Source organism: Mercurialis annua, linkage group LG7 (assembly GCF_937616625.2).
Source record: "Mercurialis annua linkage group LG7, ddMerAnnu1.2, whole genome shotgun sequence".
NCBI classification, from domain to species: Eukaryota; Viridiplantae; Streptophyta; class Magnoliopsida; order Malpighiales; family Euphorbiaceae; genus Mercurialis; species Mercurialis annua.
Window position 1 is genome coordinate 40,260,493 of NC_065576.1, and position 26,241 is coordinate 40,286,733.

At 30.6% G+C, this 26,241-nt stretch overlaps 3 protein-coding genes across 3 annotated transcripts; 1 reads left to right on the forward strand and 2 right to left on the reverse strand.

Moving 5' to 3' along the window:
- Positions 1–2,643: 2,643 nt before the first annotated feature.
- Positions 2,644–4,265, reverse strand: LOC126656351 (uncharacterized). Its single transcript, XM_050350897.2, has 5 exons — positions 4,129–4,265; positions 3,894–4,031; positions 3,700–3,813; positions 3,533–3,613; positions 2,644–2,940 (listed from the first exon to the last, which is right to left on the reverse strand). Coding segments are annotated over exons 1-5 (516 nt in total). The 5' UTR covers positions 4,130–4,265; the 3' UTR covers positions 2,644–2,758.
- Positions 4,266–17,631: 13,366 nt separating this feature from the next.
- On the forward strand, positions 17,632–18,263 carry LOC126654613 (mitochondrial import receptor subunit TOM9-2). Its single transcript, XM_050348528.2, has one exon. The coding sequence runs from the start codon at positions 17,790–17,792 to the stop codon at positions 18,096–18,098; it is 309 nt and encodes a 102-aa protein (XP_050204485.1). The 5' UTR covers positions 17,632–17,789; the 3' UTR covers positions 18,099–18,263.
- Positions 18,264–22,509: 4,246 nt separating this feature from the next.
- LOC126657666 (plasmodesmata-located protein 1) lies at positions 22,510–25,835 on the reverse strand. Its single transcript, XM_050352394.2, has 2 exons — positions 25,018–25,835; positions 22,510–22,948 (listed from the first exon to the last, which is right to left on the reverse strand). Exons 1-2 carry the CDS (start codon positions 25,751–25,753, stop codon positions 22,803–22,805), a joined length of 882 nt encoding a protein of 293 aa, XP_050208351.1. The 5' UTR covers positions 25,754–25,835; the 3' UTR covers positions 22,510–22,802.
- Between the last annotated feature and the right edge of the window lie 406 nt (positions 25,836–26,241).

Genomic DNA, 26,241 nt, shown 5'->3' on the forward strand with positions numbered 1-26,241 from the left:
TTTTGAGCTGATCCAACATATAAAGTCCTCCTTCCTTATGGTCGGTTCCAATCACTTCCTAAGACTTTGGATCTTGAACATTACAAGTAGAAGAAAAAAAAGAAACTAAGCATCCATTATCACAAATTTGACCAACATAAGCAAGATTTAAGTCATACTAGGAATATGATAAACATTGGATAAGGACATAGAAGGTGTAATAATCGAACCAACACCCTGTAAGGGCATAAGTGTACCACTTGCACTCATAATACGAACTAAAAATTTAAGAGTTAGAGAAGTAAAAGATGACAAATTATGATTCGAAGCACCAGAATCTAAAATCCATGAGGAAGAAGATATACCGGACGAACTAGATGACAAAACTATTTGAGATGAAGCTGACATGGCATGTGGCTGAAATGCAAAAAACTGCTGAAACTACTCAATCATTGATGGATCTAAAGAAGAAGTTGCCAGTGCATTGTGAGGGCGAGGAAGAATATGAGGTCCATTATGAGGAGCCGGTGATCGGTAGCTCCACTAATGAGACTGCTGATGGTGCTGATGCTAAGCATTCTGTTGCCTTCCTTTACCCAACTTTGGACATTGTGATTTCCAATGACTTTTCTGCTTATAAAAACCACATTCATCACGAGCAACAATTCTATAAGGCCTGAATTGAGAATTGAAATTTGGCCATGGAGGCATGGCAAAGACTAATGGATTAGAGACCGTAGAAACTTCCTTTACAACAGAAGGCTTAAGGCGAATTTCTTCATCCAAAAGTTCATTAACAACAGAATCAATAGAAGGCAGCATATGACAATGCAAAATGGACCTTCAAAGTCCCTCAAACTCATCACGAAGAGTCATTAAAAATTGTACCAATATCTACTCCTCTTTTCGTGCAATATAAGCCCCAAAGGCTCGTAATTCAACATATTTTGTGAGAGCCATTTGATCCAATAAATTTGTCATAACATCATAAAATTCTTGAATACTCATGTTTTTATGCTGCAGAACACAAATAGCAGACTCCAACTGGTATTATTTTGCAAAGATAGATGTGTGCATAGTCTAGTTAGATGATCCCAAACCCCTTTACCTATCTCATATTTTGCTAACGGGGTACCTATCGAGTGCTTAACAAAATTATTGATCCAGGTAATGATCTTGGAATTATCCACGTCCCATTTATCTAACAAAGTCGCATAATAAGCAGCTGCACTATCCTCAGGCTTAAGTTCAGCATCCGAAACATAACCCCATTTTTGTTTAACTTTCATAAATTTTTTCATCACATAACTCCTATAAGCATACTATCTTACTGAACATTAACTGCTTGAAGCGAATCATCTCTAGTTTCAGCCATATCAACAAAATCAACAACAAACAACAAATTAGATAAACTAATTAGAGAAAAAAAACCCAAAAGACAAGCAGAGAAGGCAAGCAACCAAACTGACGAACAACCAGAATTAAATCACCAACAATACCAAACAAACAAATCATCACCAATTGCAACAGCCTTAAAATGGCAAGAGCGAGAAAATGGCCATGATACCATGACAATATTAATTAGAGAAAAGAGAATTTCAAATACCATTGATTTAGTATAAAAAAAAGAGATACAAGAAGATAGAGGCTAGCAATAGCATGAAAGCATTAAAATCCTAATATATACAATGAAAGTTTATATAAGACTATACTATACTAGAAAAGGAAAGAACTATAATACCCTCTATCTTAACAAGAATCACACCATAAATGAAAGAGACATGCAAATGGGCCCGTGTATTTTTTTGGAAAAAGATATTGTTTTAACTGACATTATAAAAAATTGGTTTGAACGGTTTTAAATACTAGATTTTCGAGTTTTAACTGGTTTTTTATTTTTCGAAAGCTTGTTCGGTTCAGCTGTTTTTTATAACTAGTAGTTGTTGATGATAGTTGTTAGCTGTTGGTTGGTAGCTGACAGCTAATAGACTATATGTGTTTGGTGAGATTTGATTAATTGTTACTGTTTATATATAAAATGACTGTAAATGGCATAATTTTTATTTTTATTTATTAAATTATAAATATATTATAAATATATTATATAATATAATAGTTAATAAAAATATTAATAATCTTTTTTAAGAAGTTACATTTAATTTAAACTTATTTAAATATGTTTTTTTGATAAATTTATGATTTATTTTAAAAAATTATTAAATTATAGTTGCTTTAATATAAATAAAATATTTTTATATAATTTATAAATGATTAGAGTATTTGAAAATAATTTAAATAATTTTATATATTGTAGAAACGATATCTGATAATTTTGTTTAAATATTTAAAAACATTGAAACAACTTATTAGTTGTTGGCAAAAAGCTCTAAAATTGAGTTTTTCCAACAGCAGTGTTTGGAGGTTCGAAAAGCTATAAAAGCTCTTAAAAAATTTCACTAAACACTTTCGTAGAGTTTTTTGAAAGTAAAAGTTAAAAATTCCATCGAAAATCTGAACCTAACACCCTCTTAGTATATAACTGAAATAGACTGCTAGCTAGTTCTTAATTAACCCGGCTTGACCATTTGGTCCTGTACAATTTTATAAACGATGGATTTTAAGAAATGAAAAACGGTTAACTGTGGAAGAACAACTAAAATATAGACTCTATTTATGGCATCATTTATAGATAAAATTTATAATATTATAATATATCAATAAATTGTTTTGTAAATATAATCAAATTAATTAAAAAATTAACAATCAATCAAGTTTCATATTAGAACAACTTCATGTTCTTGATACTCGATCCTCTTCTCAAGTTGAGACTTAAAGGCTTTTCTACTTTATTTTGAGTAGCAATAGCTTTGATTTGGTTTTGATTTCTCAATTCAGAGTTGCACTTTCTTGGTGCCAGAGATTTTCCAGTCTTGCTTCTGCTTCCTATTATCTCGTCATTAGCTGTAAACAAATTGGAAACATGTCAATTTGGTTTACAATGTTTTGGAATGTATGCATATGGACTGAAAATGATGTTATTGTTTGTGAAATTTGCAAAAAAAGATAAAATTTTCATATCAATGAACACAAATTGTTATTTAGATCCGGTTTATGGTAGACTACATGCATGTATAGTTATTCGATGGACCGGATATTTGTTCATGCTCGACGTGCTTGGACTGAAATTTGTACACTTAATTTTATATTCCAGGTCTGCTTTTTGTTTACTTGCAAATATGAATTTTTTTAGTTTTTTGTTAAAATTTTATGCGAGTCAACATAAATTCAGTCTATAAACCGAACTTAAATTATAAATGTTAGATGTAAATTAATATAATTCGACCGACTTTAAATTTGCTTGCAAACAAGTGAAGTCTGATTTACCCTATCGGAATTCACTCAAAACCCGTCCATAATCATAATGTATATATTTTTCATGTAATTAAATGAACTCTACTATTCAAAGATATGAGAGTTTTATTTATGAAAAAATATCAGTCTATATAAAAAAGACACCCCATTAAATTAATAGTGAAGGCTGAGAGGAAGATACCAGGACTAGACAAGACTGCCCGAGGCCGGAAAGTTGATTGAGCTCTGTTATTCTCTGCACCAATATTTTTATCGTTCTTCACTGTCATCAAATATTTACGAGAATAATTAACAACAAAACCAATTTTTAAGCATGAAATAAAAATAATGCCAAAGCTAAATTTCAACCTTTAGTAGCAGAAACTGCAGGCGGTGGCGGTGTTAAGCTGAGAACATTAGGTTTCGTGATTCGGGCAACTAAAGATGGCGGCGAGTCTGGTGACTCACTTTGATTCTCCTTTTCTGCCAAGAAACATAAATATTAGTAATCACAGTGAAATTTTTATAGCTTAACAGCAAAAAAATTAGATTTAAGCAAAAACCTTGGATAGCTAGAGATTCGATAATCTTCAAGAACAGCAAAGATCGTTTAAATTCTTTTCGTGGAGAATGTTCATGTTCATGTTCATGTTCGGGTTCTTGATCTTGATCTTGTTGCATGACCTTGACCCTGGGATACACTTTAAAATCCAAGAACAACGCACAAGTTAATCATTCATAACTAATAAATCCTCAAAACCTACATCAAATCTGTAATATTCAAAGAAGAAAACTTACTTATTTAATTGCTTGTTTGGATTTCTGTAATGTAATGCATGAGCAGAATGTTTATATAGATGATACGTGACTAAGGACAATGTATGGCTTTGATGAGACTCTGAAGTAACGGTAACTAGAACTACTGAAAAGTGGCATAAATTCTCTGCTTTCTTTACTTCAAAATCAAGAATAATAATAATTTTTTCTTTTCAAGGCAGCAGAACTACTTAACGAAAAGCACCCTTAACATGTGAGGCAGTAGCAGTTCCAATTATGGTTGCGTTGCAGAGAGGGAACATTCTATTTATTTATTTATTTATTTATTTATTTATTTATTTATTTATTTGATTATTACATTTCGAATAAATTATAGATTTACTGAACTTATTTACAGTACTTTCATATCTTAGATATACAATTTTTATTTTTATTCTTGTTTGAAGATTATTCCATTATGTGTTTGATACGGTAAAATAAACATAATTATTCTTTGTATAAAATTTAGTTTTAATTAATAATTTATATATCTTTTAAGAACTAAAATTAAAAAAATCAGAATATAATCAAAAATGATTTTTTTTTCATTTGTTTGATGATATGATTTTATAATTTTAATATTATCAAAATATTAGGTTTAATGCCTTAAAAAACCCCGACCTTTCATCCCCTTTCCAATCCTACTCTGACGTTAAAAAATTGTCAATTTTACCCCAGTTTGCATTTTTTCATTTCAATTGTACCCTGAAGCATAAAATTGACCTTTATTTATTTGACAAAAGTTCAATATTTTTTAAAAAATAGTCAATTTAATATAAAAAAAGTTAATGTAATGCAAAAAGGGTCAATTTAGAGAATTTTCGCCAGATAAAAAAATATCAATTTTATGTTTTAGGGTACAATTGACAGATTTGCAACGTCAGGGTAGGATTGAAAAGGGGACGAAAGGTCAGTTTTAAAACATTAAGCCAAAATATTAAGTATATTAGCTCAAAAAATGAAAATATCGTAATACCTTCATCTCGAAAAGATGGATAATTAATTTTAAAAGTTTCCAAATTATTATTTTATATCAATTTGATGATCAATTTTTAATTCGATCTATTATAGCAACTAAATTTTAATATCTATTTCAACGACAACAATAAATATAATGGCAATTGATTTTTATTTATTTTTATTACATGACAATTAGTAGTTTTTACTTGAAAAATAACCATACATGAATAATTTTATTTTAACAATTTTTTTAAGATAAATTATACATATATATCGGTCAAAAATTAACAAAAATTAGTAGTTGCATATGCATTTTATATCAAAAAATTCTATATTAAAATTGAATTAAGATTTAATAACCAAATGAAATATAAAGATCTGATCACTAACAAATGAAATAGGTATAGGTATAACGAACTGAACTGTTTGTGAGCAGCTCGGTGTTCGGCTCGATAAGAGCTCGGTTCGTGTTGGTTCGTATTCTAAATAAACCGAACTCGAGCTTAATTTTATGTTCGTTAATTTAAACGAGTCGAACATGAACATAGTGGTGTTCAGCTCGTTTAGATTCACAAACAGCTCGATTAGTGGTTCATAAATGAGCTCGAATAAAAGTTCTTAGTTTGGGAACAAGCTCGAATAAGAATTCGTGAACAAACTCGTTTAGAAATTCAATTAGATGTTCTCGAACTAACTCATATTAAAATTAATTTATATAAGTATCTTAAATAATTCTAAAATTACATAGTTTTAATAAAACTACAATATATCAAAACTACATACTTTTAAGAGCAAATTATTTTAACTCACGTTTGTCATAATTCACAGTTTGGTACCCCTTGTTTAAAAATCAAACGATTTGGTACCTCGGTTTTGATTTGGTAAACTATAAGGCCCTTCTGTTAAATATAGGTACCAAATCGTTAACGGAATGAAACGTGAGGTACCAAATCGTTTACAAATCATTTGAAAATGAGGTACCAAATTGTTAAAATAATTAAAAGTGAGGTACCAAATCGTTTACATAATTGAAACTGAGGTACCAAATTATTTGAAAGTAAATATCAAATTATTAACGGAACTAACACCTTTATAGTTTAAAAAAAATCAAAACTGAGGTACCAAATCGTTTGATTTTCAAACAAGGGGTACCAAACTGTAAATTATGACAAACATAAGGGGCCTTAGAGTAATTTGCTCTAGTTTTAATATAAGAAACTAACGCAATTTTATGCTTGCGAATTTATATGTTTTAGCTATCTTACGAACGGGCTCGCGGATAGATTTGTTTGGTACTTATCAAACTTGTTCGCATATTCGTTTAGTAGCTATAAAGAAACGAATACGAATACAAACCGAAAATGAATACTGTAAAATCTATATGAACTGTAACATGAACACTCCAAAATTCAGCTCGACTCGGTTCATTTACATCCTTAAAAATAGGTAGATAGTTTGGATGCCTCCCTTTTTAACTCGTTTTTTCTTTCAAATAGAGAACTCTAACCATCAAGAGTTTTCTTTTTGTGTCACGACCCAATTTCAGGAATCGTGACCGGCGCTAGGGTATGGGTATGGTTGTACCAAAACCCGTAGCAAGCCTTGCGGAAAACAATTAAATATTTAAACCTGCAGAAAACTGCTCGGAGGCAACCGAGACTCCAACCTAATTATAGCAATTTATATTACAGTTCTAATATAAATAACTTAATTATCCAAAAATGCTCAACAGCATGCCTTAAATATAATATTAAAGTAATCCAGAGTAGACATGCTAATAATAAATAATCGATCAAATCGATAATCCCAAACTGCAATAACAATGTAATATACTAACTAGTTCTACTGCGGTCTAAGAGTTTGAAAACAGAAGTAGTTTAAATAACATAAAACCTCCGAGGAATCAAAAGAATCGGAGTGGACCGGCTTTCAAATCACAAACCTGGAAAATTTGGGAAAACAACGGGGTCAGATATACTGAGATGAGTTCGCAATACTATTTACATTTATTAAGTTTAAAACCCTTAAATCAAAACAGTTTATACAAATATAGTATGATTATGGAAAACAGTATTGAAATGATCCCAGCGTAAGTATGACATAGCATACCGATAAACCCAGAGTGGACGGGAATAAATCCTCGTCATATATATATATATATATACCAGCGTAAGCAAGACCTTAGTCTGCCGTTTCCCAGAGTACTTACCGGTGCACACAGTCTCGATACAAGCCTATCGAGTAGCTCGTTTCAATTCAGATCCATAATCCGTAAAAACAGTTCACAAACATTTATAATATTAAAATACGATGCGGTACTTAATAAAGCGGTAAATAGCACCACAAACTCACAGCTTGCTTATCCACGTGATCTTGGCAAACAGCTAATCCTGCGTAGACTCCGAAGCACGAATAGTCGACGGGTCTAAAATAATAAATAGGTTAAAATCCGTTGACCCCTAACTCTAAGATCACTAGACACCACGTAGGACTAGCACAATTAAATAACCAGATAAATCACAGAAGAACACAATTCTCAAATAAATTATAATGCCGTAATTAATTCAAGACTATTGAGTTCGTACTTAAATCCAATCCGAAAATATTATTAAAATAATATTTAATTGATAAATAAAATCAATTCCTCAAATAGTGGGTTAGCCGAGTTTTTTCAAAACTACCAAGCTAAACCCACATGTCGGTGATCCAAGTCCAAACCGATCCAACTGATATTCCAGAGTTTATAAACCAAAGTTTATAATTAATATTAAATAAGATATTAATTAATATCAAAATAGAACTCAATAGCTTGAAACTCAAGTAATTAAATATTATCGGCAATTATCTCAATAAATAAATAATTAAAAGCTAAATTATAAATTTAGTCAAATTGGCACGCTAAGCCAAAATTTAAAAAAATAATAATTATCATCCGAGAATCTATAAAATTATAGATTAAAAATAAAGGTCCATTTTTCATTTATAATAAAAATAACGATTTAATTATAAATGAATTTAAATATTATTTTTAGATTTTAAAATAAAATTATCAACTTGTTATATTTCAATTTAAAATGGAATCTCCGAATTAGAATTTAAAACAAGTAATCAATAGTTCAAATATGAAATAATTTAATTAAGGAATTAATTAATTAAAAATATAATAATCTAAGGACCATTCTTGTCTTTAACCATCACTTTCATTCCAAAACCAATTTCCTTCATAGTGACAACCCGCCAACATAATTCAAAACTTGATCAAAAGTTCCAAAATCATTAATCCAACAAAATTATGATTTTAAATGCTAAGAAAAGCTACTGGAACCAAATAAGCAATTTAACCAACACCTACAATAAGAACATCACGTATCTCATGACCAAACTTAGCAAAAAGAAAACAAAGTGAAACAGTAAACAATATTTCCAGAACTAAAAAAAATGCAACAGAGAACAACAAAGATCGAATCACCGATAAATTAAACGACGAACTAAAATTATGCCAAACGATTAACAAACAAGAACATCATACATTATAATCCTTTTTCACACAAAATCAACTCAGAGACAAACCCAAGAAATCGGCAAAAACTCATCCTCAATAATACAGTTTATAATCATGTAACACGGAGAAACGGCGGCGATTGATACGGGTTCGTTTACGTACCGTTTGATGAATGGAAGGCGCATAATCGTAAAGAAACGAGTCTACTATCACGGGGAATAAACGAAATTGATTTCGATCTCCAAACGGCTGCGAAACGAATTGAAAAACGAAAGCATCGTTTTAGAGCCAAAATCGAAATTAACTTAAAAGCGATAAAACGGCGGCGATTGATACGAGAATTATAACGTACCGTTATGTGAAAACTAAGTTCGGACTTGTAGAGGACTGAGTTTAAAATAGCTGGAACAAAACGGATCTCAATTTGGTTCTAAAACGCACAAGAAAAACGCTTAAGAATGGAGGTAGCGCTAAGAACCAAAACTGAAATAATGAACAAAATTACTTACTGAATTCAGAATGAATTTGAGGGATGATTTGAGCAGCGTTTTCATAGGACTTATGATATAAGTGACGGCTATGATTTAGGTTTAAGTGATGACTGAATTAGGGTTAATAAAACGGTTTTAAACCGATAACTAAATATGGAAAGAAAAGGAAAAGAAATGGTAGCTGCTACTGTTTCTTATTTTATATGAGTGAATAGCTAATGAGTTAAAAATGAAAGGGCTAAGCGTGATTGTGAAATTGCCCAGGGAAGAGTGCATGGCCCAATTGCATGGTCAAAAAAAAAAATTATAAAGAAAAGAACATGGCCCAAAAGCATGGGCTGTATGAATTTAATTAATTTATGGTCAAACCGACCCAATCCAAAAGTTTACTCAAGCCATGAATCGAATCACGAATCCGCAATGATCTAAATTTTTTATTTATTTATTTATTTTTTCGAAAAGTCATCGGAATTTTTTTAAAAAAAATATGGGATATTACATTCTCCCCAACTTATTTAAAATTCGTCCTCGAATTTATCACAACCTAAATTAAGATAAAATTAATTATAACACGCATGAAAACACACGTAACTCAAATTACGGAAAAACGCATCCCCAACGGAACGAAAGAAAACCACTAATCAAATAATTTATGATTTCCAAAATTTCCCAACGGTCGAATGACAACTCTACGGAAACAAACAAAGATCGCCTAAATCAACCTAAGCAAAACACCACCGCAAATTCAATAGATTAAACCAAACTCTTACTTACGGTAATTTCTATCACAAAGAAAACTGAGGAAAGCCAAACGAAACGAAAAATAATATAACAGAAAATATGCTGAGAATTTTTCGGACATCCTCCCCAACTTATTAAATTACGACTACGAAATTAAAACTGATTTGAAAACTCGAAAGATCACCACACGGATACGTTAAATTTTCTTATTTCAATAATCTGGTACCTCAAACGACTCTCCAAACACCACGTGTGAATGTATAAGAATTTATTCCCAACCGGGAATATAACCAACACGCTAACTAAGAAAATATTTTAAAATAATAGGCTCAAGTCCTAAAGACTACCAAAGTAATCTTATAGTGTGGGGGCAATTCAAAAAAATTTAAATCTTAAACTTACTAAGTCAAACTCCAATGTTACAACCTGAAATATACAGACACTTTCAAATAAAAATAATTCTACATCACTTAACGCCTAGGCACTATATCACTTAGTGGTCACAACATCACTTTCCTCAAACGAGAAGACTTATTAACAAATCAAAATGTCATCCTGATCAAATATGCTCTCACAAAATAATGACCGAAAACTAAACACCACTAGAATCGTTCCGGTTCACCAAATAAGATCAGCTCGACAATACTATCAACTTCGCGAACCAAGATGTACGAAAACACAAAATTTCTAAGGAAAACTTAACTTAAACTTCTGACAACAATATTTTCCATCCTCGACATTTATTTCTGAATCACCAAAACCCTGAATCCTACCGAAGATCATTAAGATCAAATCGCAATCAATCGGTTTATTGGTTATGCTCAAAACAATTTTTTTTTTAAAAAAAAACGCTTCCCGCAAACACATATATATAACAACGCAATCCACTTTCAATTTGAAATCACTGGCACCTCAATTTATTTTTCACTTTCAACCGAAAACAATTAACCCGTTGAAAAATCTCTTTGTTCGTAAACGTACCAACAAAATAAAAACTCTTTTTTTTTAAATCGTAATCGATTTACTTTCAAAATAAATTCACGATTTTTATATAATCTTTCGTTTAAAAAAAAATTTAAAATTTATTTTTAAATCAAGCTGTTAAAATTACATCACTTTTCCCAAAAATAAATTTTTCAAATGACAATCCCTTTGTTTGCGAAATAGTTTCCATAGCGGTATCAAAACTTTTTAAACAGATATTAAATCTGTAAGGACAAAATTGCTTTTAGTTTTTTTTTTATTAAAAACATACGCAGAGCATGACCAATGTTCTTCAAACAAAACTCCTCAAATCATATACTCTAAGCTGACACTACCCTTTAATCTGAACTAATATTTTTCCGCACCTACCACAACTAAACCTCGAGTGCAACTTATAACCATAGCTCCTATTTACCAAATGCTGATACTCCAACAACATAGAATAAATCCATACAATGCCATTTTTTCTTAAATCAGTACCGTCGTCACAGAGTATTTGTCTAGTTTCCAACCAAATAAAAATTTCAAAAGCGTTTGAAATTTATTAACCTTTTTAAACACTATTTTCACAATATAACTCGCGAGTTTATAACAAAATATTTTTCTTGAAAAGTCTCACTGATAAAATTTATTTTACATAATTGTGCGCCAGGGTGATGACAGCTCTCATCCCCAAGGAGTTGCATCCAACCCTAATAATTTAATGTCATGATGAATGTTCTAAATGCATGTATCAATTATTTATTTCTCTTTTAGTTAGTGATCATACTCAATGCTCAATGCAGTTTCCTATTCGTGGCATTTCAAATGCATGTTCATGACATGTCTGGGCACAATTACGTGATAAAACATTTCAATTTCTTTAACAAGTTAACATTTGAAATCAATTTTTTTCTTTGAAACATTTTCTAGACATTACACTCTGTGAGACGTGCACTCGTCCATCTTGACATATTTGTCCATCTCTATTATCCTAGTCTACCAATTTGCGTAGTTATTAACGAAATAACCCAAAATCAACAACGAAACTAAAATTTACCTAACAACAAATTTCTCTTCAAATCAATTTGAAATTTTTCCAAAGGCATCAAAGCAACACGACCGCCTTCACAGCTTCAATATCAGTTTCGATATTTCACCGATCTATCTAAAGAAAACACTATTGTATTACTACACTGATCAACCTCGATTCACAGATTCCATATTTAATTCTAGAACACTAACAGCTGAACTTTCGACTACAACAAATTATCGCAAACGAGACCGACGTAGAAACACATAACGTTCAAAATTTCACGCACGAAGTAAACCCACACGAGAAGAATTATTCCACAGGTGCTGAGTAATTAATTCGCCTTCCTCCAACTAGGACAGTTTCGGGATTCGAATCTGCGAACAGCTCTTGAGAATCGCTCCTCAAATTTATTGATAAGAAAATTAATCACTTCGATTTCCAGGGTCAAACGCTAGATCCGGCTAAAACAATTATAACATCAAAACTAATCGCAGGATAAAAGAAAACGAAGGTTCGAATCGCACATCGACACCAATACCAAAATTAAGCCAAAGAAAACTAGCGAGAAATACTCTCACGTGCTACTCCACACAATGAGGTCAACGAGGACAAAAACTGATATGGCTTAACTTAATCAAACACGAGATACAATAATAATAACATAGTAATATAGATCAAGAATTAATCACACAACCAAAAAAAAAAAACTTAAGCATCTTGCAGTAAAACAATTACTCATTCGGATGGTTAAACAATATAAATATCAAAGGATTGAGCATAGAATCATCTTATATGATCAACGAATTCCTACCGACATGGTGACAACTCAAAATAACCCGTAATTGATGAAAATTTAAATCATACAATAATATTTTCAACACATCAACATAAATCAAAATAATAAAGATATTGGTCAATAGTACTTATCAAAACCCACTTCAAAAGATAAAATTTATAAAATGGATTTTAAGTTCATGTCGGGCCCCACAGTTTTAAAAAATCATTTTCCGGAAAACCTCTTTTATAATACAATAGATATACTTGTTTCCAAACGCCTCAAATTAAAATCATCGAGTTAGCCAAGTAATTACAATTCCTAAACTCAACTCCAAATTTGGGTGACCCAAGTCAACCCCCTAATAACCATTTATAAAACGTATACAAAATATTTTAAAATCCAAAAAAACACGTTTTAAACAAATTCCAATCCTTTCAAAAATAGGAAGCTCGACGTCTCCCCAATGACAACATCAAAACATCTCCCAAGAGAGAAAACAACTATTCTTTAACAACCTTTTTAGAAACACAAGCTTAGTCAAAAATTAGCAAAACGAGCATAAGACCAACAACACCAAAGTGTTGACAACCAAAATGTGGTAAAATTACGAAAATAATGTTAAATCATCAAAACGGTGTCGCATTACCGAAATAAATTTTATTTCAAAACAATTATCTTGAAAACACCAAAACTAGACGTACCATTCAAATTTTAAGAATTCGAAAAATTTGTTTTGTCTCAAAAGAACAACCCTTTTCAATCCTTAATCAAATAAAATATTTTTAAATATACGGATTTCATTTTCTCTAGCAAGATAGTAAAAATGATATTTTAAGGTGTCGTGTCCAGACTACCTTTTTGACTTTTTGCGTCAAAAAACCTGTTGGGCAAAAATAATCTTCCTGAGGTAATTTAAAACCAATACATGGCCAACAACGTAATTCACAAAACTTGAAAAAGATTTCTTAGTCAAAAATAATTTAAACCCAAAATAATGCCAAAGCCTGACAAAATATTAATTTTTTTAGAAATCAAAGCTCACGGACAGAGCCAGAAATACTCACAAATAATTTAGCGTCAACAACACCATTAAAGGCATAACAGCCAAAAATATCACCCAAGTGAAAAGCAATATCATCAAGATAAGGCAATTAACATCATACCCAAGTATGACATAAAGAAAATTAGCAATATAAGATTTCCAGAGAAATCAAAAGCAATTAAATCAACCGGGTGAAATAACATCAAAAGCATCAAAACAAAGCATAAATAATGACTGACTTGACGCAATCCTATCAGTGTAGGCAGAAAGTTTTAAAATCAAAAGATGACATTTCAAAAGACAAGACACGAGTCCTAATTCCGCAGTAGATCCTATGACACAACAATAACACTTAATATGCCTTAAAGCGATAAACACATAACATGCAAAATTTGGCCTTAGTTCGAAACTAAAGCTCTGATACCAAGTTTGTCACGACCCAATTTCAGGAATCGTGACCGGCGCTAGGGTATGGGTATGGTTGTACCAAAACCCGTAGCAAGCCTTGCGGAAAACAATTAAATATTTAAACCTGCAGAAAACTGCTCGGAGGCAACCGAGACTCCAACCTAATTATAGCAATTTATATTACAGTTCTAATATAAATAACTTAATTATCCAAAAATGCTCAACAGCATGCCTTAAATATAATATTAAAGTAATCCAGAGTAGACATGCTAATAATAAATAATCGATCAAATCGATAATCCCAAACTGCAATAACAATGTAATATACTAACTAGTTCTACTGCGGTCTAAGAGTTTGAAAACAGAAGTAGTTTAAATAACATAAAACCTCCGAGGAATCAAAAGAATCGGAGTGGACCGGCTTTCAAATCACAAACCTGGAAAATTTGGGAAAACAACGGGGTCAGATATACTGAGATGAGTTCGCAATACTATTTACATTTATTAAGTTTAAAACCCTTAAATCAAAACAGTTTATACAAATATAGTATGATTATGGAAAACAGTATTGAAATGATCCCAGCGTAAGTATGACATAGCATACCGATAAACCCAGAGTGGACGGGAATAAATCCTCGTCATATATATATATATATATACCAGCGTAAGCAAGACCTTAGTCTGCCGTTTCCCAGAGTACTTACCGGTGCACACAGTCTCGATACAAGCCTATCGAGTAGCTCGTTTCAATTCAGATCCATAATCCGTAAAAACAGTTCACAAACATTTATAATATTAAAATACGATGCGGTACTTAATAAAGCGGTAAATAGCACCACAAACTCACAGCTTGCTTATCCACGTGATCTTGGCAAACAGCTAATCCTGCGTAGACTCCGAAGCACGAATAGTCGACGGGTCTAAAATAATAAATAGGTTAAAATCCGTTGACCCCTAACTCTAAGATCACTAGACACCACGTAGGACTAGCACAATTAAATAACCAGATAAATCACAGAAGAACACAATTCTCAAATAAATTATAATGCCGTAATTAATTCAAGACTATTGAGTTCGTACTTAAATCCAATCCGAAAATATTATTAAAATAATATTTAATTGATAAATAAAATCAATTCCTCAAATAGTGGGTTAGCCGAGTTTTTTTCAAAACTACCAAGCTAAACCCACATGTCGGTGATCCAAGTCCAAACCGATCCAACTGATATTCCAGAGTTTATAAACCAAAGTTTATAATTAATATTAAATAAGATATTAATTAATATCAAAATAGAACTCAATAGCTTGAAACTCAAGTAATTAAATATTATCGGCAATTATCTCAATAAATAAATAATTAAAAGCTAAATTATAAATTTAGTCAAATTGGCACGCTAAGCCAAAATTTAAAAAAATAATAATTATCATCCGAGAATCTATAAAATTATAGATTAAAAATAAAGGTCCATTTTTCATTTATAATAAAAATAACGATTTAATTATAAATGAATTTAAATATTATTTTTAGATTTTAAAATAAAATTATCAACTTGTTATATTTCAATTTAAAATGGAATCTCCGAATTAGAATTTAAAACAAGTAATCAATAGTTCAAATATGAAATAATTTAATTAAGGAATTAATTAATTAAAAATATAATAATCTAAGGACCATTCTTGTCTTTAACCATCACTTTCATTCCAAAACCAATTTCCTTCATAGTGACAACCCGCCAACATAATTCAAAACTTGATCAAAAGTTCCAAAATCATTAATCCAACAAAATTATGATTTTAAATGCTAAGAAAAGCTACTGGAACCAAATAAGCAATTTAACCAACACCTACAATAAGAACATCACGTATCTCATGACCAAACTTAGCAAAAAGAAAACAAAGTGAAACAGTAAACAATATTTCCAGAACTAAAAAAAATGCAACAGAGAACAACAAAGATCGAATCACCGATAAATTAAACGACGAACTAAAATTATGCCAAACGATTAACAAACAAGAACATCATACATTATAATCCTTTTTCACACAAAATCAACTCAGAGACAAACCCAAGAAATCGGCAAAAACTCATCCTCAATAATACAGTTTATAATCATGTAACACGGAGAAACGGCGGCGATTGATACGGGTTCGTTTACGTACCGTTTGATGAATGGAAGGCGCATAATCGTAAAGAAACGAGTCTACTATCACGGGGAATAAACGAAATTGATTTCGATCTCCAAACGGCTGCGAAACGAATTGAAAAACGAAAGCATCGTTTTAGAGCCAAAATCGAAATTAACTTAAAAGCGATAAAACGGCGGCGATTGATACGAGAATTATAACGTACCGTTATGTGAAAACTAAGTTCGGACTTGTAGAGGACTGAGTTTAAAATAGCTGGAACAAAACGGATCTCAATTTGGTTCTAAAACGCACAAGAAAAACGCTTAAGAATGGAGGTAGCGCTAAGAACCAAAACTGAAATAATGAACAAAATTACTTACTGAATTCAGAATGAATTTGAGGGATGATTTGAGCAGCGTTTTCATAGGACTTATGATATAAGTGACGGCTATGATTTAGGTTTAAGTGATGACTGAATTAGGGTTAATAAAACGGTTTTAAACCGATAACTAAATATGGAAAGAAAAGGAAAAGAAATGGTAGCTGCTACTGTTTCTTATTTTATATGAGTGAATAGCTAATGAGTTAAAAATGAAAGGGCTAAGCGTGATTGTGAAATTGCCCAGGGAAGAGTGCATGGCCCAATTGCATGGTCAAAAAAAAAAAATTATAAAGAAAAGAACATGGCCCAAAAGCATGGGCTGTATGAATTTAATTAATTTATGGTCAAACCGACCCAATCCAAAAGTTTACTCAAGCCATGAATCGAATCACGAATCCGCAATGATCTAAATTTTTTATTTATTTATTTATTTTTTCGAAAAGTCATCGGAATTTTTTTAAAAAAAATATGGGATATTACATTTTGTCTATCGCTTCAACTGCTGTTAATTAATGGTGTATTCTTATTATTGACGGTAGCTATTTTTTATTACTTTATTTATATATATAATAAAATAAATAACTGACTCCTTTTTATTGTTTTGTTGGTAAATTTACAGCGAGGCACATCAATATTAATACATATACGAATCAAATATAGATCAAAACTTTTCAAGACTGAAATTGAAATCGTTTTAAGATTATACTAGTTTTGTTTTGATATTTTTTATTTTGGTAATTGTCCTTTTTTATGAAAGTTTTGTTGTCTTTTCTTTCTGAAATATTTAGTTGTCCCCTTTTTTTAAAAAAGTTGATGAGTCTTTTATCAGATATCGAATAATTAAATTCTTATTATGATAGAGCATATAAATAATTTTAATTTTTTTATTAAACGATCTACAAAACTTTATATATTGTTCTATGTCAAGTTATAAAGAATAGTTATAGTTTTTTTAAAATTTATATTTTTAACTGCTTAATATTAATTGAAAGGCTATTTTTGATGTAAAAGCAATAGATAGTTTGGATAGCCAGAATCAATTACCAAAAAAAATCAATACAAAGGAGGAGCTACTAGATTTCAAGGGGAAAAAAGGACCTACTTAAAGCAGCAAAACGACGCTGTTTAATTGTTTCACCAAATACTTGTCTTCACCGTTTTATGATTAAACTCCAATCCAAACAAAACCCCAATCTCTTCCGATAAACACCGCATGGCTACCGACTCACGACGTGGCGGAGTATCACTTCCGGCTAGGAAATCCTCCAAGCCAAAAACAGAGCCTACAATCTTCACTAAGCTAAGCGATTCCGAAATCGTCGCAAAAGGAAAGCAAGCTGCGTACGACACCGCGTTTGTCGCTAAAAAGCTGCTCCGCAGCACCGGAAAAGCCGCGTGGATTGCGGGGACCACCTTCTTAATTCTGGTGGTGCCTCTAATCATCGAGATGGACCGCGAGCAGCAATTCAGCGAGCTCGAACTCCAACAGCAAAGCCTCCTCGGAGCTCCGCCCCAAAAGTGAAATCAAACGGGTCGGGTCAGGTTAGGGTTACTATTCTTTAATGGAAAATGAATTATTAGTAATCTTCATGTGATTGTTGTTGTGTAATTTGGCGATTGCTTGGCTATATTATGGCCTGAGTTAGTAACTGATTTCTTTGAATAAAATGGTTAATTATTAACCTAATTTTGATGCATGAATTAAATATTGTAGAATTTGTATTGATTCGAAATAAAAATTGAAGTATATTGGACACTGTAGAAGTGTGAGTTAGCTAAGATTGTATGATTAAAGCTTGTTGAGTTGGGAGTTAAGCTGTAGTGTTTGTGAGAAACCGAGAAAATTTGGTGGTCGGATTTCAGTAAATCGTACTAGGAGTTGGCTAATTTATGGAATGCAGCTTAAAGAAATTTTTGGTGTTTAATAATAAGAATATAGGAAAATCGATGAAGATAAAGTATTGTTTGATTATTCAGTTCCATCAGTATTATCATAAATTTAGCTGGTTGAAAATTTGAATATGAGCTCATTTGAAGTACATTTGAAGTCTGAGTATTCCTTATTATATTTCTAGAACTATAGGCTTAGTGTTACAATACTACCTTCTATTAGCTTTTTGCTCGAGTTTCAAATATAATTTCTCGGAACAGCCTAGCTCTTTACTTGCTGATATCGTAAATCTTAAGAGAATACTGCTGCTGGTATAGATACCTTAGGAAGTTTCAACCAGCTTGAGTGCATCTGAAAATTTGACGGTGCGGCAGCGAGGATTAGCGTGGTCATTATTGTAGAACAGTAGATTTATAGGCATTCTGTTACTAGACTAATGTCTTAGGCTAAAGTTTACTGATCCTAGTAATAAGACAATTCGAATGTGTAGTATAAGGCTCAGGAACCGCAACCTGGTACTTATTTATTCATCGAGATTTGGGGATTCAGATTCCTACAATTTTCTCTTCTCCTACATGTCTGAGGTTTTACTTTTACTTGCGTACGACCTATTTACTTGTGAAGTCTTTAAAGATTTGGCCGTGTCTGAACAAGCGAGACTTGCAATTCTTTTCAAGTTTCAAGTTACTTTGAGTTGATCGATTCACCTATGTTTTTCCTCCCAAATTTTATTATCTGCTGATGAACTCACTTTTAGCTGCTCTAAACTAGTAACAAAATATGTTCATTGTACTGTTGGTGGGATCAGTGCACTAGGATAATATACAAAAGAAACGGTGCAAATGTCACGCTTCCTTGTCATGTACATAGTCACATAATTGATATTATTCTATTGATGTGTTATAATGTGATAAGCTTTGTATACGGATAATGTGGTGGAAGGAGTCGCTGTCCACTATATCACATCTTTAAAAGTGAATTCATATATTATATGGTATAATGTAATTAAGAAGCTTATTGCAATTCACATTCATTCGAAGTACTTTATTATTAGGATGATGGAGATGTTTATCTCCATTTAGTCCCTTTTTCTTATAAAAAGGAAAGGAGAGGATACCTTTGACCTGAAATGTTCCATCACCGAGTTGTGCTTTTGTGGAGTTAAACTGGCCTTGCAACTACAAATATAAGAAATCCAACAAAAATTGATTTAACCATCTAAATTGGCACAAAAGATAAAAAAAGAAAACAAGTTCGTGGTTTTTGACAAAAAAAACAAAAACACCAACAAATTGTCAATTTAGAGTCTGTTTACATTTTTTTACCATTAACACTAACGCCAGTTTAAGGTGGAGACCGATGCCGGTTAAAGGTGTAGACTGACCGAAAATTGATAAGTTGTAGGTGTTTTTGTCCGAAGCCACGAAATTGAACTCCTTTGATCTATTATATCAAGTTGGAAAGAAGAAACAAATTTGCAATGAAAACTTTATAACTACTCTTTACTTATCGACTAAGGATTTCAATAAGTTCGTAGTCAACTTTATTGAAAAAGTTAGTCTAACTATAGCATGTCAAGCAAACTTTAGGAGATTGAAAATGGAATGGAACACAATGTTCACAAAGTTCGCCAAGTTTAATTGTTGCTATTTTCAGAAAGAAACGATGATCATAACATGCTATATTAGATAAAGAGTAATTTATTTGAACCATCATTTTCATCCCTTCTTATTATACCACCTAACCACCCGACTTGGCAATAATAGAGTTGACATATTTAAGGAGAAAATTGAAATATACGGAAAAAAATTGGACACATTAAAATTTGACACGTAAAAACGGACATTGAAAGTGGTATAAATTGGTTGATTATAAAGCACTTTTTAAGGTATAGTTGATACAATGTCCCATAAGCTTACAAATTTATTGGCACTTTTTGACTTGTATATGATTAAAAAAAAATCCCTAAATTCATAGTATTTATCGCATTTGGTCATTTCACATAGATTAAAAAAGTAATAAATATGTCTTGATCTATATGCTCTTTTATTAAATTGTTCATATTAATTACTACATTTTTTTTTATGTTTGACTAATCTTTTTATTCTTGCTAAGTTATTTATTGTTAGGGACAAATTTGAAAAATGACAATAAGTGCTCTTTTGATATTCAAAATATGACAAATATTATGGACCAATTTTCTTTCCAAATGTGACAAATATTATGGATTGGAGGCAGTATTATTAATATTTCAAAAATAATTTTAATCTTATTTTAATTTGTATTTTTTAATTGGCTAGAATTAAGAAATATATTGGAACTATCAATATTAGTCCGTAATTGTTAATATCCATAAAAATAAGGATATTTTTTGTTAAAAATTTAAAAAATTTAAATAAAAGATTGGTATTATAAAAAATTTATTAATCGTACATGTGTTTTTCAATTTAATCATGATTTATAAAAAATCAAATTTATACACAAGTTTTTATTTTGTGTCAAATCGACTGATTTTTCAAAATGTGGTGTAAATTGCAAGGTGGAAACCGGAAAATGAAATCTAATCTGGCAAATTACAGTTGATAAGTTTTTGTTTCTTTAAAATGTGTATTTTTCAAAGTAATAGTACAATAGAACGATTTTCTTTCTTCAAGAAATGATTATTATTTCTTTAAATATTAAAGCTTGGATTTATTGAAATTCGAATCAAAGATTTCCTCGCCTCTAAGCCACCGACTTCAATAAACGAGTTAGGATTTATCAAATGCATCATAACATAATAATCTGATTTTGTCAAATATGTAAAATTATCAAATTACGATTATATTTATAGGGATTGTATCGCTAACATGTCAAATTCAATCCGTTTACCAAAACAAAATAAATAGATAATGTCTCGAATCGATTCACAAATTATACTATCTATAATGATATCAAAATAAAAGGGTTATATTTTTATGAAATATATTAGAAATAAAAGGGTTATATACGTGAATTAAATATGTATATATAATATAAATGAAATTGAGTATGTTAAAATTTTAATAATTTCGGTTGATAAATTTAATGTTAAATTTATAATTATTTTAAATATCTTTATTTATTAAGTGAATCATGTTAGTCATACTATCTGTTTATCTCAATGTGTTGTATTGTGTTATTCGTTTTAAATTTATATTGTATTAAATATATAGTGTTCATATTAACTGTAATTGTGTGAATAGAGGGAGTCGACATACCAACACAATTCCCTACTTTGAGTTAATTGGATAACATCAAAGAGGAAGAAAAAAAGAGAGGCAAATGTGACACCTAAAGTATGAAACGATGGACCCGAAATCTGGATGACAAGGAATTGGGATGAGACCATGATAAACATATTTCATTTTGCACACAAAAAAAAATTATTCACGACAAAGAAATGTCTCTTCTTACAGAAATTAGAAAGCAGCATGAATGGCTCATTTCACAAGGTTTATGTTAAAAAATTGGTAAAAAAAAGAGAGAAGATCTTTAAAAGTCTATTCATTAAAAATATTTTTATTTTTTCAAATTTGATTTCATTATGACTATAATAAATTGAAAATGTAATTTTAAAAAAAAATGGAAAGAAAAAGACTAACACGATTGGAATGCCACATGGTTTAGATAAATCAATTTTAAAAAATATTAAATTAATTTTAAAAAATTTAAATAAATATTCAGCAAACCTGCTAAATTGGGTAGATTTATAATTTTTTTTAAAAATTAATAAATTTTTAAAAGTCAAAAAGATTTAATTTTTTAATACTATTCTTTAGGCTTTTCAAAATTTGTAAGATTATTATGTCCCTTTCTAATCATTCTAAGCTCATATTCAAAACCTTTTATTCTCTTTGATTAAAGGATTAATAATGTCTCTTCAAAACACAAAAGGATTAATTATGAATTTTATATCCTTTTTGTTTGATGAATACTAATTTTATATCCTTAACTGAGAACATTTAGTACATTAAAATATACTATATAATTTAGAATCCTCATTGGCTCTAGCCTGTCAATATTGACAATAATGTAATCTCATTGGCTTCAAAAATCCAAAAAAATTCACTACATAACATTAAAATTCCAGTATTAAGCCTGCCTACCAACAACATACACAAAAAAGAACTACTAAAGTTAATACAAAGTTCCCCCAAACTCCCCAACTTTGCTTCCTCTCCTCAAAATCCCATTAAAATAATATGCACATGAAACTAAACAAATTTTCCATGTATATCTAATAAAGCTAATTTCAAAGATTTTCCTTAAGAGTAATATATTAATTAATTAACCTAGTATGAACAAGTTTTAATTTCAATTCCACCCATCATGTTTACCCTTGCGCTTCTTCAAGATGGATCTAACAAACATCAAAAACACAACTAAAAATCCCAAAGCTGCTACTCCTCCAACTGCAATGGCCACTGTCCTTTGTGTATGGTTCTTTGTCCCTACCACTTCTACACAAACAAAACCATTTAAAGTTGCAGCATTAAAATGTTTTACCTAATTTTGCAACTGCATAATTGTACATATATTCATATCATAAAGCAAAAACCCCACAACACAATGTTGCATTGATTTTCGTTATCAATTAATCCGTATTCGAGTCGGATAGATCCATATAGATTATAGAAAAAAACTGATAAAGTTTTAAGCACAAAAAGATCATTCCGATGCTTCAACTTGCGGAATGAGTTCTTATAAATCAAAATTAGCATATTTTGATAATTGAATCCAAAATTCTTCAAAATAAGACCAATTATGTTCGCTCTTTCAATTTTCAGCGTATAAAAACAAATATGAGCTCCATGTAATCGGCATATGATATTAGATAAAAATATCTTCACAATTACTCGTCATGACTCTGAAAACACACAAGTGGATGCAATTGTCTAATTATTAACATAGGTCAAATTTGATTTAAATGAGTATGGTCCGCACAAGTTTAAGGACCGGAATAACCTATTGCTCAAAATTCGAATTCAGATAGTTTTAAGCCCTTGATGGTAAAAAAAGAATTCTACTTTTCATGACAAAAAAAACAGAGAAAATCCTGAGCTAAAAACAGTAAAGACTCAAACTTTGACCATTTTTACCAGTCAAAAGAATCTCCTATCCCATTCATACACCCTTCAATGCCATCAATTTACCATAAGCTAATCATCTAGAAACACCCCACCTTGCATTTTTTTTTCGTTTATACCCTGACCTTGTAAAAACACCATTTGTACCCAATTTTGAGTTTTTATGTTTCATCTCTACCCAAAAGTATTAAATTGTACTCTTTTCATTTGAAAAAAAGTTTAAAACAATCCTTCGTTTTTAACTTATATACGAATTAGATATTAATGTTATTAATAGTACAAAAATACCATCTTTTTCAAAAAATTAAAAATAATAATAATTTTTTTTATTTTTTTAAAAAATATTTTGAATTTTTTTTAATTTTTTCAACTTTTTTAAAAATATTTCCGACAAAAAAATTAAAAATAATAATAATTTTTTTTAGTTTTTTTAAAAAATATTTCGAATTTTTTTTAATTTTTTCAAAAATATTTTGAATTTTTTTTAATTTTTTCAACTTTTTTAAAAATATTTCCGACAAAAAAATTAAAAATAATAATAATTTTTTTTAGTTTTTTTAAAAAATATTTCGAATTTTTTTTAATTTTTTCAACTTTTTTAAAAATATTTTCGACAAAAAAAATTAAAAATAATAATATATTTTTTTAATTTATTATTATTTTATCAAATTAAATAAATTAATTAATTATTTGGATGTATTTGATTATTTTTTAAGTTTAAGGATTTATTTGTATATTTTAAAATAGAAAAAAGTATGTTTTAAACTCTTTTCCAAATGAAAAAAGTACAATTTAATGCTTTTGGGTAGAGATGAAACATAAAAACCCAAAATTGGGTACAAATGGTGTTTTTACAAGGTCAGGGTATAAACGAAAAAAAAGTGCAAGGTGGGGGTTTTTTAAGGAATTAAGCCTTTAAATGAGTATGGTCCGCACAAGTTTAAGGACCGGAATAACCTATTGCTCAAAATTCGAATTCAGATAGTTTTAAGCCCTTGATGGTAAAAAAAGAATTCTACTTTTCATGACAAAAAAAACAGAGAAAATCCTGAGCTAAAAACAGTAAAGACTCAAACTTTGACCATTTTTACCAGTCAAAAGAATCTCCTATCCCATTCATACACCCTTCAATGCCATCAATTTACCATAAGCTAATCATCTAGAAACAAAACAAATCAAGGGTTGCAAAAAAAAGAAGTTCTAGCTTCCTATGATGGAAAAGATAAACAATTTTAGTACTAGTAGCATAAACACTTTATTCAATCTAACTTTTTACGTTTCAGAAACATGTCGGACACTTGGCGGTTCAGATACGGAACTTCAATTTTCACGATGTCGGTGTCCAAGTGTCCCGTTTTTCTGTGTGTTACCTAGAATTTTACTATAGAATACAAAAAGTAATATATTGAGATTGAATGGAATAAAATATGTTTAAACTTTACCTGATCCTGCATTAATGGTGGGCACTCCATTAGGGTAATAACTATAGCTAAGAAAACATTTCTGAAGATAAACCTGGCCAGAAATGGACTCACCACACTCATCTTTCACACTCTCAACACCACTTTTCAAACAACTCCCACAATCCCCACTTGACAAATCACTCTCACACTGACCCAAAACAAAAACCCTCTGATAATCCCCAGTATAAAACCCATTTTTCACACCACTCACCATAGCAGCCAGCCCAGAATCCCTCAACTCGTCAAACCCAGCTCCACTCGCCCGAGTTGACCCACAAACCTTGAACAGCAACTCAGTCCCAGACTCCTGCTTGAACCCAACAATTTCATATTTTAGATAACACCCACTTAACTGAACCCTAAGAGCAATCACTTCACCGCATAACTTCTTCATCATGTCGAGGATTTTGGTGACGCATGTGTAACATTGAGCGGTTGAGAGGTCACCTCGGCATTGATAGAGCCCCATAATGGCATTTTGACCATCGCCGGAAGTTGTGGAGGCGAAATTCTTCTGTGATGACTGTGAAACTAAGGATTGTAAGAGATTCTTGAGATTCTGTGAGTAGATCCCAGTTGGGTCTTGGAAATTTTGCTTTGCACAGCCTTTGAAAATGAAATTTGTGTAGTCTGTATTAGCGGCGGTTGAGGATTGTAGAAAAATCGCAAGAATTGTGATGAAAAGGAGAGGTCTGTGTGGTTTTGAGAAACCCATTTGGTGAATTTTTCTGGTTTGAGCTGTTTAAATTTGTTGTTTTCAGAGCATTTATAGGAGGCGGGTTTTGTCTGAAATCAAGAAAATATGAGGTGGTTTGAGTTATATACAGTGTTTTTAAAACTGAACCAAAATTAAATCGTCGGTTTGGTTTGGTTCGGTTCTTAAAACACAGGTTATACAGCTCTTTAAGTAATTGTCCTTAAAGAGGACGTATATATAGCCTTTCCATTTTTTCAAATTAGTTTTTAAATTTATTTATTTTTTAATTTTATTAATATAATTAAAAATTTAAATTTTTATATTATATTTAATTTAATAGTCTTTTTTTATATTCATGTTTATAAGTTTAAATTCTATTTTCAGATCAATTGCGGTCAAATTTTTATAGTAAATTATTTTCAAAAATTAAATAACATTTTTATAATTTGATCGTAATCACAAATTTAAGGTTTGTATATATAAAAATACTTAAAATTGAATATAAT

Bases quoted from the DNA above. Each gene is read 5' to 3' on its own strand.
- LOC126656351 (XM_050350897.2), bottom strand. The intron at 3,814-3,893 runs GTTTTTGCTTAA...GTTTCTTGGCAG, and splicing joins CGAATCTCTAGCTATCCAAG to AAAAGGAGAATCAAAGTGAG. The intron at 2,941-3,532 runs GTATCTTCCTCT...ATTTGTTTACAG, and splicing joins GGCAGTCTTGTCTAGTCCTG to CTAATGACGAGATAATAGGA.
- LOC126654613 (XM_050348528.2), top strand. From the start codon at position 17,790: ATGGCTACCGACTCACGACGTGGCGGAGTATCACTTCCGGCTAGGAAA.
- LOC126657666 (XM_050352394.2), bottom strand. From the start codon at position 25,753: ATGGGTTTCTCAAAACCACACAGACCTCTCCTTTTCATCACAATTCTT. The intron at 22,949-25,017 runs GTAAAGTTTAAA...TTGTTTGTGTAG, and splicing joins CACCATTAATGCAGGATCAG to AAGTGGTAGGGACAAAGAAC.